The sequence below is a fragment of the Sparus aurata genome, chromosome 5 (assembly GCF_900880675.1).
Source record: "Sparus aurata chromosome 5, fSpaAur1.1, whole genome shotgun sequence".
Classification (NCBI taxonomy): domain Eukaryota; kingdom Metazoa; phylum Chordata; class Actinopteri; order Spariformes; family Sparidae; genus Sparus; species Sparus aurata.
Genome location: NC_044191.1, coordinates 11,691,517 through 11,704,412, shown reverse-complemented (window position 1 = coordinate 11,704,412; position 12,896 = coordinate 11,691,517). Strand labels below are relative to the sequence as shown.

Below are 12,896 nucleotides of genomic sequence, written 5' to 3'. Positions count from 1 at the left end.
GCTGTGTGGCAGGAGAGATGAAGAAACGGAGGATCATGTATGCTCAGCTCTATATACACAGTGGACTCATCGACGAGAGCTCTAAAAAGGGAGGAAAAACACTACACAGCACTCATAAAACTGATGAAATATCATATCCATGGTGTGTCGTTCATTGTACATGAGTCACACGGTCCTGTAAATCATCCAGAATTGTATTTTAATCCAGTAAGGCACAACTAGAATCAGCTCCAGCCGCGGTAGGTGAAAAAAAAAAAAAAAAAAAAAAACGGCGTTACTGTTTGACCCCAGCGTGGATGAAAACACATTTCACTGCTGGTTAATATGGAGTGCCTGCAGGGAACTGGTCCATAAATAAGACTAGAGAGGACTTTTCATTTCATTATAATTCATATGTTACACATCAGTGTGTTGATGCTAATGATTAACGTCCACTCTATATTTACCATCCGCTTTGCATACGAGGGCGGGGAGGAGAAAATGAGCAGAGAACGGGAGATTTCTTTTAAGGGCGCATGTGGTACGTCTATGTGTGTGTGTGTGTGTGTGTGTGTGTGTGTGTGTGTGTGTGAGCAAGATATAGATAGATAGACATGGGGAGAGAAAGGGAGAGGGGGTGCACCGAGCAGTAAGCCCGTGAGCAGGACATGATTGCAGTGTGTATCTTATCTGTGTCAGGTCCTCCTGAGGCTAGTGGAGCCTAGCTGAGCGGAGCACGAGCGCTTCAGTGACCAGTCAACCGTGTGAGGGTAATCTCCTCACTCCTTCAGTCTGTCTCTCTCTCACTCTCTCTCTCTTTTTCCAGTAAGCCCCCCCTCTGGGAGGCAGCTGAGCCACCACACACACACACACACACACACACACACAACCGAGACGCCTCACACAAATACACAAACACATTTACGCGCACAAACACTCATACCCATGCAGCGCCTAGGGGTGATTGCCTCATGCCAGCTCTGGACGGCGAGCCCACAGGTGAGGGGAGACATCACAGGCTACGTTGCACACTGAAGCACCTGCAGCCACTAGCCTGTAAATAAAGGGAATGAGTAGCATGTTTCTGCTATCTAACACCGTCCAAGGCCCGTACTGAAAAAGGCCCATAAAGATAGTAAGGGACAAATTTTTTTTTTTAAATAAGTGGATGAATTAAATGGAGAAAAAATAATGCAGTTGCTTTGTCTTGCAGGGATTGTTGAGGTGAGAAGTCCCACAGCAGATACTTGGTGTATACTTGTCCGTTTGACGTCACAGCAATAAAATCCCGAGTGCAATATCAAAAATTGCCACTATTCACTTATCACCAGTTCAGTGGCACGGCTTACTGGGCAACTTTGATTGAATGGAGTCACTGTTAATGTTATTCATTACACATGTGCTTTACCTGACATGACACAATGTCAAATCGCTAACATAATAATTTGACCTGCAGACTACAGTTTAGTGAAAAAGGTGACAAGATACAGAACTAAAATCAGGTCAGGCGGCATCGTCTGTGGGAGAAAACTGTAAGGATTTTAAAACACGAAAGAAGTCCCTCACAGCCTTTTGAGATTAGAATACAAAAAGAGAATTACGTTTTATTGGATTCCGATTCTTTTGATCATAATGTCTAGCACAAGGCAAGATTGGCCACGGAATTATCTGGCACGCACACACAAACACACACACACACACACACACACACACACACACACACACACACACACACACACACAAAGGAGAGAGTACACTGTTCTCACACTGAGCACCCTCTACACCTGTACAAGTATTTTACATGTATGTTTGAAAGTGGTAATACAACAGTGTAAAAGTCTTACACTGAAAATGGTGAAAGCACAATAGTATTAGATCAAAATATATTTAAAGTACAGAAAGTAAAATGGCCCTGTCTGTAGAATAGTCCATTTAAGAATAATAACAATTATATCATAACATTATATTCTCTGTTTCATTCCTTGTTGAATCTAGTGGAAGTGGAGCTAATATTACTATAATTAACTCATAAATTATTTAATATGCTGCTGGGTTGCTTGTGAATTTCCTACTGGTGACCACTAAAGCGTTCTTGATAATAATATTAAGTTACTAGTGACCGATGTTGTCAAATAAGTTTAGCGCAGTAAAAAAGTACAATATTTGTGTCAAAGAGAAAGTAAAGAAGCACAAGTATGAAGTAGCAGAAACTAGAGACACTTGAGTAAAGTACCTTCAGTACTTGAGTAAATCTACTTTCCACCACTAGTAACTGAGTCTAGAAACACCATCTAATGCTAGCTGGTTAAGATCACATTACGTGTCAGAGAGGTGCTCCCTTTACATTGTGCTGTACTGTGCCTTTATGTGCTCAGTGTGCAGGTACTAATCATGACTCAGGCCAAACTCTTGAATGCCATGGACAATCGCTAAATCATAATTCACTTTAGTCTGTGCAAGTAAAGTGCTGCATTGTAGCCTTTGAACATGACAAGAGCAACAATGCATTCACGCAATCACATGAATGACCTGACTGACACTAAAAACAGTCATTTATTTCTCAGGGAGAAAATCTTTTCCATTGATGACTACATCTCTGTTAATATTCCAGTAAAATACTTTTTTTGAACACCTTCAAGGCTAAAGACGAAATTAGAAAAAATGTTAATTTGACAACAATTTCAATTTAACCTGAGTTCAATATTTCTAATTATGTAAACCAGCATTCACCATCATTAAATAAATTAAAATCTATTGCATGCAAGACTATCACTGACAAGGGTTTTGCATTAAGCCAGGGTGGTTCTATTGGATTCATATCCATGAAAACCTTACTTGCGGGATAAAAATGTTCTTGATTTACATCCTTATATGCAGAATTATAAAAGGCAGGTTAATTGTAATAATGCATCACTTGGATCATTAAGGTACTTTGAATGGGAAATGGTGCATCTGAAACCTGCCACCATGTTTAAAATCAGTTATATTGAAAAAAAACAAACAAAAAGAGGCAAAAAACAAGGGGAATTTGCTGCTAACATATAATGTGTGTGTGTATGTGTGTATGTGTGCGCACACGTGTGTGTAGTCAATATGAATCAAGAAACATTCCATGCTGAAGGTCGGCGCGGCGCACACACACACACACACACACACACACACACACACACAAACACACAGTGTGGAGGAGAAGAAGAAAAAAAAATTAGCCCAACATTCTTTCACCCTTCATGAGCCCGCCTGCTTGGCTTTAACAACTGAGCCGTCCCCATCAATTAGTCTAGATGCTGGACTTTCATTGAGATTAAGTGACTAATATCAGTGCTTGCTCACAAGAAAGACACTTTTCACGTCTGCCCAACAATCTGTTAAGTCAAAACACATGTGGTGATCCAAGGCAAAAAGCCTGCAAGGGGTCCGCTATGCAATGAAAAACAGGTGCTCTACTTTTTGGCCATGTAATACCCCATTTAGCCTCTGGAGCAAAGGTTATCCAGCTAATAGCTGCCTTGTGGTGCACTGGGAAGAGTCGTGCACATGGCCGGAGTAAACATCTGGGACGGATTGAACATACTTGCAACATATGCTTCAAGTTCAATTAAAATGAGGCCTTGGCATATTTATTAATCTTTTTTCCCTCTCGCTCTGTTGCTCTTTCTCTCTTCTCTTCTCTCTCCCCTATAGGCTTGTGCCATAAAAGAGGCCTCCTTTGACCCGTCCTTCATGCATACTCATGCAATCTGAAGCTGTACTTCATATCCAATGTAAAAGACCTCATATCCATTGTAAAAGACAAATTTGTTAAGCCTTGAAACTCCATTTGTTCTGCACTTAACCAGGTTGGTGGGAGAGCAAAGAGGAGAGAGGGAGAGAGAGAGAGAGAGAGAGAGGGCGAGAGAGTGAGAGAGGGGAGAGAGAGAGAGAATGTGTCAGAATGAAAGTAAAAAAAAGGCAGGAAAGGGGACGTAGAAGGAGAGTGGGAGGGTAGAGACATGTAGGCGAAGAAAAAAGAAAAAGGCCCCCTTTTCAACTTCCCTACAGCTCAAATGAAATGCTAACAGTTGCGGGGAGCAATAGATCAAAATGTATGAAGCCAGAGTTGGTAAATTGTAGCCTTTGTGGCGGCTTTGCTATCCAGCATCCCAGCCCTGTGTGAGCACAGAGAGCAAGGCCCTCTTATGTGGAATAATCAGTTTGGCACCAAATCTGACGGAGGCCGCAGAAGCTGCTGCTGCACCTCATTTCAATATGAAAGTCCAAAATGTATTTCATATAATCTGCAGCTTTTCAAATGCCTGTATTTTTATTTATTTTTTTTCTCTCTGAGAGGAGGTAGGAAATGCAATGATGGAGGGCAGACGTAAAGGGGGAGTAAAAAAAGGTTCAAGGTTGCCTGGTGCATATCTTCAGTCGGTGGCCCCCCGTACATTTCAGCCTTGGAACTTCACAGCCATGAAACTTTGCTTCTGCATCTCTGTGGGAGAGGATGTAATGCTCACGTATCTTTGTGTGCTCATCGCCCCGCTGGCTGCCTGGCTGACTGATTGCCTGACTTACTGGTGGGATGACTATTTGACCATCTGCACTTTAAATATGTTTTCTTTTTTAACCCTTTTGTTGCACGCTTGCACTTATGACCCTACAAAAACTGAAGAGGTTTTTAGCAAGGTTGTGGTTGCATAAGTAAATTCAGCATACAGAGGGTCCTCAGGCAAAATCATTTTCGGAGATCAAATTGCCTGGTCAAAGGCCTTTACAATTAGCATTGCAAACAGCCAGAGATTTCCTCCAAAAAGATTACCAAAACAGACCATGCAATTTACCACATCTTGGCCTACTAACCTTTATATTGCTGGAGTGTGGCTGTAAGGCATCAATTGTCAGCTCAAGTAATTTCACATTTCCAGTTGTTCAGTCAAGGTAGCTCACGGCAGCAAATCATTTGGACCTCACTTAAAAGCGCAATTCTAATTTTGTCTGGACTGGAGTATCAAACAGAAAACGTTTTTAATTTGAAGTGTGTCTCACCAAAAAAAAACAAACAACAACAGCAGACAACACATTGGATAGATGTAACGAGCTGGACCATTTCAATTACCATTCCCAGGTGGAACATTGACAGGGCACTGTATCCGATCTAGTGGCATTTGTTTCAGGAGCTGTTTCTCCAGTGTAAACGAGCGGAGGCAGTAAAGCAGCCACCTGTTGTTACCTGATAGTGTCTGGACAAGCCCAGATGCTGTTTTACTGGAACATAAAGGAGCAGTGAACGGACCTAAATAGCTAACTAAGCACTTTATATGGGTGCATGTTCTCAGGAAGCGGGACTGAAGCAGAACATTTTTGGTAAAAAATAGATGTGACAAAGTGTAATCTGAAGGGAAAAATGAGGATAGTGCACCGAACTGCAGTAAAAGACCAAAGCAGAGCAAACCGCAAGGAAGAAAGATGAGGAATGTGTCGTGTGTATACCTACAGAGGAAACTTTTCAAAAGGTTAAAAGGTTGTACAATCTTTGTACATGTGTTTGTGCCTCAGGCGGTGACAATAACCGAAGGGGGGAGGAGACGGGAGGGGGAGACGGAGTCATTTCGTTCGTCTGTTTGTGTTTCCGGTTTATGAAGCAGTGTCAACCCCTCCTGAGGCAGTGTGTGTAAGCGTGTGCGTACGTTTGGAGTGTGTGTTTGTGGGCAGACATAAGACATAATTACCTTGTCATCTTTGTCATAGTCCTCGTCCTCGTCCTCCAGCAGGTCCTCCACTGCCTGCTGACAGTTGCAACGGAGGGGAAAGAAAAACATAATGTTTATGCAACAGCCATAGTGCAGATAAACATTAGATAACACAGGGTTAATATCATCAGAACAGCCAAAGAGGCATACTAAAGCTGATTGGATATGCTTATGTCTGGCATGAGTTTGCTAATGAGTATGGAAAGTATGCAGATAGCACGACTATTAGATTGGTGTGTGCTAATATGTCACGAGCCGCGGAATGATTTAGATTTAGAATTTAATTTTAGAAACGTTCTGTTGTTCAACTGTGTTGACACTTCTGGAAACGCAAGCGAATGCTCTGGCTTTGAAATTCAACGGGCTGAGGATTAAAGTCTATTCATCCACTCAAATCGCATTGCACAAAAGCATTCAAATCTTATAGCATTACAGCGGGACGAGACAGCGCAGCTCCTCTGATGCCGCTCCGTCTCCTCTGACCTCTCCAACCTTTGCACTCGTCTCGCACCTCTACCGTCAGCCCTCCCGTCGCTGTACGTTCATCCATCTATCTATCCATCGTTTCACATCCTCTCACTGGATGATGCTCCGTGAGAGGAGAGAGAAGAAAGCCTGCAGCACAGAGAGCAAGTCACAAAGAACGGCAACTATGTGCTTCAGTGGTCCACGACCGATGAAACCGGAGCTGGTGTAGCTCTGAAGCCCCAAGATACCGAGATACATACTGTACGACACAAAGAAAAATGACAGGAACACACTCGTGTGCGCACAGTCAGAGCCACAAACACAAAGGAACATATGGATTGTGTACAACCCAACGACGGTTCAAGCAAGCTGAAGTTCTTCCTGTAGAAGAAAAATGTCTGAATGGAAAATGCAGCTCATCACAGACAGCTCAGACCTTTATTTGTGTGTGGAAAGCAAGCAAGTAAGCAAAACGTCTCGGGCTATATGGCAAGAGCAACCCGGGCCTCTGTTCAGTGAAACAAAATCTGATTACTGTTCGGAGACACAGTGCTTGAGCCGCGTGTTCGCAAAAGCACGCACAAGTTCACGAGTGCAGTCTGATGTCACTGAGGCAGAAACCACAGATCACCGCTGCATCTCTCATCCATCCCCTTTCTGTCAATCACACATCAAAAGCCACAAGGTCATATTGTTGCTCCCAATCTACATAAACAAACACCAATATCATAAGCCCTACAGCTGTCAACCTCAGCATTCATCTGCTCTCATTGTTGCGCTGTGTAACCGACCCCAACCCCCCCCCCCCCCTCCCACAGAACAGGAAAAAAAAACCTTCGCCCAGCCTCAACAACGCCACAACCCCCTAACCACCTCCAGAACAGCGCAAACCGGTATGGAGAAATCCAAAAATCATTACTTAACAAGACAATGGCTTTTGTCCTTTTTGTTTTTCATTGGAATAAGGGGGGAAACTATGTGGCGGCTGACATAAGCCTCTTATGTAAATGCAGCTTCCCACACAAACAAAGAGGAGTTCAGAACAGCAGAGTTGAGAGGGTAGAGTCAATAGTGCGTGCATGTGTGTTGCGTGTGTGTTCTATCAATAGCTCACAGTCACTAGGGCAAAGTGTTGTGCATGTATGCGTGGCACTTCGTTTTAACTGTCTGACTTTGTAGCAACTGGTTATTCCCAGTTCACTGAGACTCCATCAGCGTCGAGACAAATAAGCTTCGCTGTTCGCAGTTCACACTCTCCTCATTGATACAGAATACATTGACTACTACAGTATACAAACACCAGAGAGGGAATTCTTGAGCTCAGCCGAGGCGAAAGATGCAGACGCGATACTGTAAAATGAAAGCCTCCTGGCGTCGCTAAACAAATGAACTATAACTGTTTATAAAGTCATCATGGTTCCTCCCAAATCCTTTCACCCGTGCCAAAATACAAACATAATGGATTCCTCCACACAGAGGCTTTAGCAGGGCACGCCTGGCACACGCTCCAAACTTTAAACAAAGGGAATGAGCATGAGCTAGCTGGAGAAGCATGACCTAGAGAGACAGAGAGAATGATAGAGTCGTTTGTCTCCCCGTGCTCTCCGCTCTGCTTTCTCTCCTCTATCGCCGCTGGTTACAGGGAGAAGTCATGTTTCCTGCAATGAGACACAGTGTAAAATTAATAAATAAAAAGACACGGAACATGTCATCTGCCCTGAAGATTGCCACGGCTAAATGTGTGCACTGGAGCTACTGTCTCACTGAGGGAGGATATAAATTACCTCAGTGCAGCCGATGAATTCCAAACATCTTTCTTTCTCTACCTCTCTCTCTCTCTCTCTCCCTCTCTATGTGTCTCATTCTTCCTCTCTTTCTAAGACCTGTTTGGTGTATGATATCATTTGTCTGCTTATCCCCCCATTATCATGTTGTTTGAATTACTATCATTACAGCAAGACAGCATCAAAGACCTGCTGTCGACAGGAATCGCGTCGAGCTCACATTGCCTGCAGAGCTGCTCCAGTCAATTCAATATCTGCTGAGGTGGGGATTAACATATTCGGGCCTATTCAAATGATACAGAGATGATGCAGGCTACTCTTACAGATTACACCGTGCCCCATAAATACATACAAAGATGGTGATAATATAAAAGTACACACAAAGAATGGATGCGAGTACAATGACATTGAGAGTTCAAATGGCTGTGAAAGTACGAATACATGTGTTTGGCCTCGGTGGCTTGTGACTAAAAAGCCGATTTGCAAGAATTAAGTTTCTGTTGAGTTGGGCTCGGAAGCTCTGCTACATCGCTCTGGTGTTTTTCACTCTTGCTGTATATCCAATCAACGCCACACACTGACAGGGGCAAGCAGCCTGCCGTTGAAATTAAACACACAGTACGTGATGTCTGCCGCTGGGAGTCCATCAGTCAAGACAACGACAAAAGATGGCGTTTGATGACGTCATGGAGAAAAATGGGGTTGTCAGAGTTGTTGAATTCGTTGTTGAACAACCACCATCAATGATGAAAGTTAGTAATAGTGCTCCATAACCAATTAGCAATACAAACTAGGGACGTCGCAATGTCACAATATTCAAGATAACCATGATATTAAAAATGAAATATTAATATTGCATTAATAAAACATATGATAATACCGTCCGAATAATCCAGCGCAGATGTACAGCCTGGTGCATCTTTGCTTTAAGAGTTTGTCTGGTTGCTTTTTCTCTATTTATGGAGTAGCTGACAGTGTTTTTTTTTTTTGTTTTTTTTTTCAGTTATGGTTATAGACTCTCTCTCCTCCTCCATACACTCATATTTTGAGGGAAATTTATTTATTTTCCAGAAAAGAGACAAAACGCACCATCAACTTGGTTAGAGAGTTGATTGCTAGCATCTACCCCCCCAACGCAAAATTTCTAGATATAAAATGAGAGAGAGACCGAGACAGATAGAGACATATTTCTTGAAAATGTTGTTAACACAGTTTTTGGGGGGCCATGATAATCGTGACAGCCCTCCTACAAGCAATAGTAAACAATGGAAGTGTAAGCTAGTTTGCTGATTTCTTCCTCAATCTTTCCCCGTAAGTTAGAGCAACCTCAGGTGCAAAAAAAGGGATAGGATGCCATTGATAGGTGACCAAATGAAATGCACCCTTCTCTTGAAAAGAAATTAGATTGCTCTGTGTGGACATCGTTCGAACTGTTTGGGATGACATACATACACAATTCGACTAAAAGTATATACTGGACTATCGGTCTTTATTGTGGAAAATCCTTTTCTGCATACGTACATTTTAATCATGTGTGGCTGACTTAACCTTCAATAACCAATTCAAATGATCAGAGGTTGTGTATAGTAGTATCTTTGTTTCAATGTCCACTATTCTTTGGTGCTACCTTCCATGACTGTTGCTTTACTCTGTTTGGTAAACTGATACTTCACATAGCTGGCACTGCGGAACTATGTTTTGCATCTTCATGTCAGCACTGACTCATATTCAGCCTCGCAGAGACAGACCTTTCCTCTGCCATTTACTGCTGCTCTGTGCCAGCTGAGGTGCACGGCGCTCGCTAACGTCTGCCCGGACTGAATTTTTAAAAAGTCAGACAAAATAGAGGAATGCGAGGTAGACGAAGAGTCCGGAGAGTTCTTGGATCTGATGTTTTTCTGCGTGAGTGAGCCCTTGCTGCAAAGCTTGATGATTGATTGAGATGCAATAAAAAGTTATAAGAACGGTAAAAGGGGGATAGCAGAAAAAAGTTTCCATCTCGGTTCAGGTGGAAAATTTGGATACCCTATTGACTGCGGAAAGGAATATTCGTGCAGCCTCCACGGAGAGTTTATTGCACGCCGTCAACGGCACAACAGCACCCCTCATGCCCTTTCAAAGACAGGAAGCACACTCTTAGGATCACGAATTTCTGCTTACAGAGTAGTCTCATAGCTCTGTAGTGTTATGGTGAGTAGGATAAAAAAGGTGATCCTAAGCCCCTTAACTTAGCCAATCCTGATTTAAGTCCAGTTGTAAGTGCCTTACTCCCCTAACTCCAACAAAGTTAACTCTGACTTAAATGCTGAAGGATTAGAAGTATGGTTGCACCTTATAGAAATTAGCCCTTATCTATAGTAGGTCATATAGAGTGAAAAGAGCCTTGTTAAGAAATAGTGAACAAATATTCCACACATTAAGTCTAAGAAATGAGGAAATACAAACCAGATATCTATCCATAGTTGTATAACTACACTGAGGAGAGATAAACAGCAGAGTGTGAATCTGACCTGACAGGTCAGGAGCAAAAAATAATACTTTGGATGGACGGATGCTACTTTATTTGAAGTAAAACAGAAAAGATCATGTCAATGAAACAAGTGCACACAACTCCACAGAGGAAAAGCAGAAGTCTACTACCTGAACTGGTAGCCACATCATCTCCACCCCTCCCCTGAAACGCCTGGATACTCAAACCCTCTCTCTCTCTCTTGCTGGCCGGGCCGAGTTCCACTATCTCCCCTCCTAACCTTCCCAATGACAGCCGCAGGGGGAATTGACGCCAAGGCAGACATCCCAGCAAACATGAAGATATACTTTCTCCTTCTTTTTTCTCCCATTCCTCTATCCCTCCCTCCCTCCATCCTCCTGCTGCTATTCCTCTTTGATACGTGAGGGGGTTTTAACCTCTCCAGCTGCTGAGGTTTGGCCGACTGGCTGGCTGGGGGATCTCAAGGCCCTACTTGGTATGCACTGTCCATGAGTGTCTGTGTATGTGTGTGTGTGCGTGTGCATATTGCCTACACCACAGTTTCTGCAGACTGGGGGAGGGCTGCGCGTCTGATAAGGGCTGCTAGCTGAGCCTGGCTGACCCGCGCAGGCCCTTCACAAGCTGTCAGAGCCGTGGCCCTCAGAGGGGGGCCCTTCCATCTGCACTGCCCCAGCCAGGGCTCACCCAGCAGGGGGCCGGATAGGGGTGAGGCCGGGGTGCTACTGGAGCTGGAGGCTGGGGGTGGGGGTGAGAAGGGGCGGCTCCATATTCATGAAAGCAACACCAAATCTGTGAGCGTCCGGAATAGACTGAGCGGCGGGATAATAATGTAAGCATCGCAAACACAGTGTACGTTTTCTCATTGCTTATTTGCTGACAAATCAGCAAGATTGTTTAGTCAGAGCTTCAGGAGCTATCCAGAGGAAATCACAGCTTTACACGCTCCACTGGCATTGTTGAGAAAGTCAGTAAATACAGTCAATTCAGTATAAGATGTTTGTCCTTCTCAGACAGACGATACAGTCTTGTCTTCTTGTTTTTCATTCTCATACAATTGTGGAAAAGTGGGCCAGAGCTAGTACACACTTGATGTGCATCTACTGCGCACAAACACACTCACATCTGTGGGCTTAAGCTCAAGGTTTAAACAGAGAAATGGCAAACGGCAAGCAGCTACAGCGGGCGCACTGTATAGACAAAACAACAACAACAAGCACCAAGGCAGCCACCCTGAGCCGCTGATGTTGTTAGCAAAGAGCACAGACAGTTACAAAGGTTCAGTGTGATGAAGGGAGTTCGACAAATGGAGGGGAAGGAAGAGAAGGAGAGAGACAACGTGATGAAAAGGGAGGCTGGGAGGATTCTGCGGTGGCATTCCTGATGCTCCCGATGCTCCCGTCCCGCTTCAAACTCTGCCCGTCGCCTGTCTTTCTGCCTGCCAGCCTGCCATCCTATCTGCCAGTTTAGCAGAGACAGAGAGAGGCAGCGAGAGAGGCAGCGAGGAGCAGAGATGAGCGCGGTGATGCCGGGGCGGCACGGGGGAAATCAGTGGGGCACAGGCGCTCCCAGTTAAAAGTGACATGACCTTTTGATTTTGTCACCTGTCACCAACTGCCATGTCTGACTCCGCACTGAGGAGTGCCTGCCATCCGCCGCTGTTTTCCTCCGCCTCTGTCTCTCCGTCGCTCCGTCTCTCTGAATGCCTCTCTGTCTTTTTCTGTCTCCTCCTGCTCCCACTCCATCTCCTTTTTCTCGTACTCCTTTTCTTTTCCAGAGTTGAGGTTTTTATGGGGGGGGGGGGGGGGGGGGGGGAAGTGGAGGTGCGACTTTCTGGAGGAGCTGAGGTATAATAGGCAGCGTTTCGTCTTTTTTTCCCTCCAGCTTTCTTAATATTTACTTCTCTGTACCCGTGTTGTGCGTGGCTCTTAATGAGGGCAGATGTCACGGCACCGTGTGTTTAGAGACGCAGACAGGTTTTTTTCTTTTTTTTTTTTTATAGACGCAAAATCAGGCAGAAAATAGAATAGATAAAAATGGCAATGAAGTCTTGTTCCAGAAATGATACAATGTCCCAATAAAATCAGACATTATTACTGTCTTGGAGATTATTTTTACGCTAATGAACAACACACTGCTGTCACGCTGACTGCCTCACAGTCGGGAAAGTAAAAAAATTAAGCTACCGCAAGTGGAACATGCATGGATTTAAAAAAGAAAAACAAAATTAGCAGAGAACCTAAGTCAATTATTATATTTTAAAGGGTTGTTCCGCTCTATTAAGGAGATCAAACTCTAGTTTTGTTTTCATGAAAATGCCATCTAACTCAGGATGTAGAAAGTAGTGAGCTTTATCCCACCGCTGGAGGCGTCTCCTTAAGTGTGACGTGCCTCCATACCATTAAGGTCTTCTCTACTGTAATGGTTTGCCAGATCCAGTGGGTG

At 43.9% G+C, this 12,896-nt stretch overlaps 1 protein-coding gene across 11 annotated transcripts in view; it reads right to left on the bottom strand.

Moving 5' to 3' along the window:
* mctp1a (multiple C2 domains, transmembrane 1a) overlaps window positions 1-12,896 on the bottom strand; it is a 149,707-nt gene that overhangs the window by 22,884 nt on the left and 113,927 nt on the right. For 8 of the 11 annotated variants that reach the window (XR_003984071.1, XM_030417203.1, XM_030417206.1 and 5 more), the window contains one exon: window positions 5,691-5,747. Coding sequence is in view for 9 of the 11 variants with exons in the window: in XM_030417203.1 (XP_030273063.1) it covers window positions 5,691-5,747 (57 nt within the window). In the remaining 2 variants the exon portion in view is untranslated. The remainder of the gene's footprint in view (window positions 1-5,690; window positions 5,748-12,896) is intronic. The other 3 variants (XR_003984072.1, XM_030417204.1, XM_030417207.1) reach the window with 1 other exon arrangement.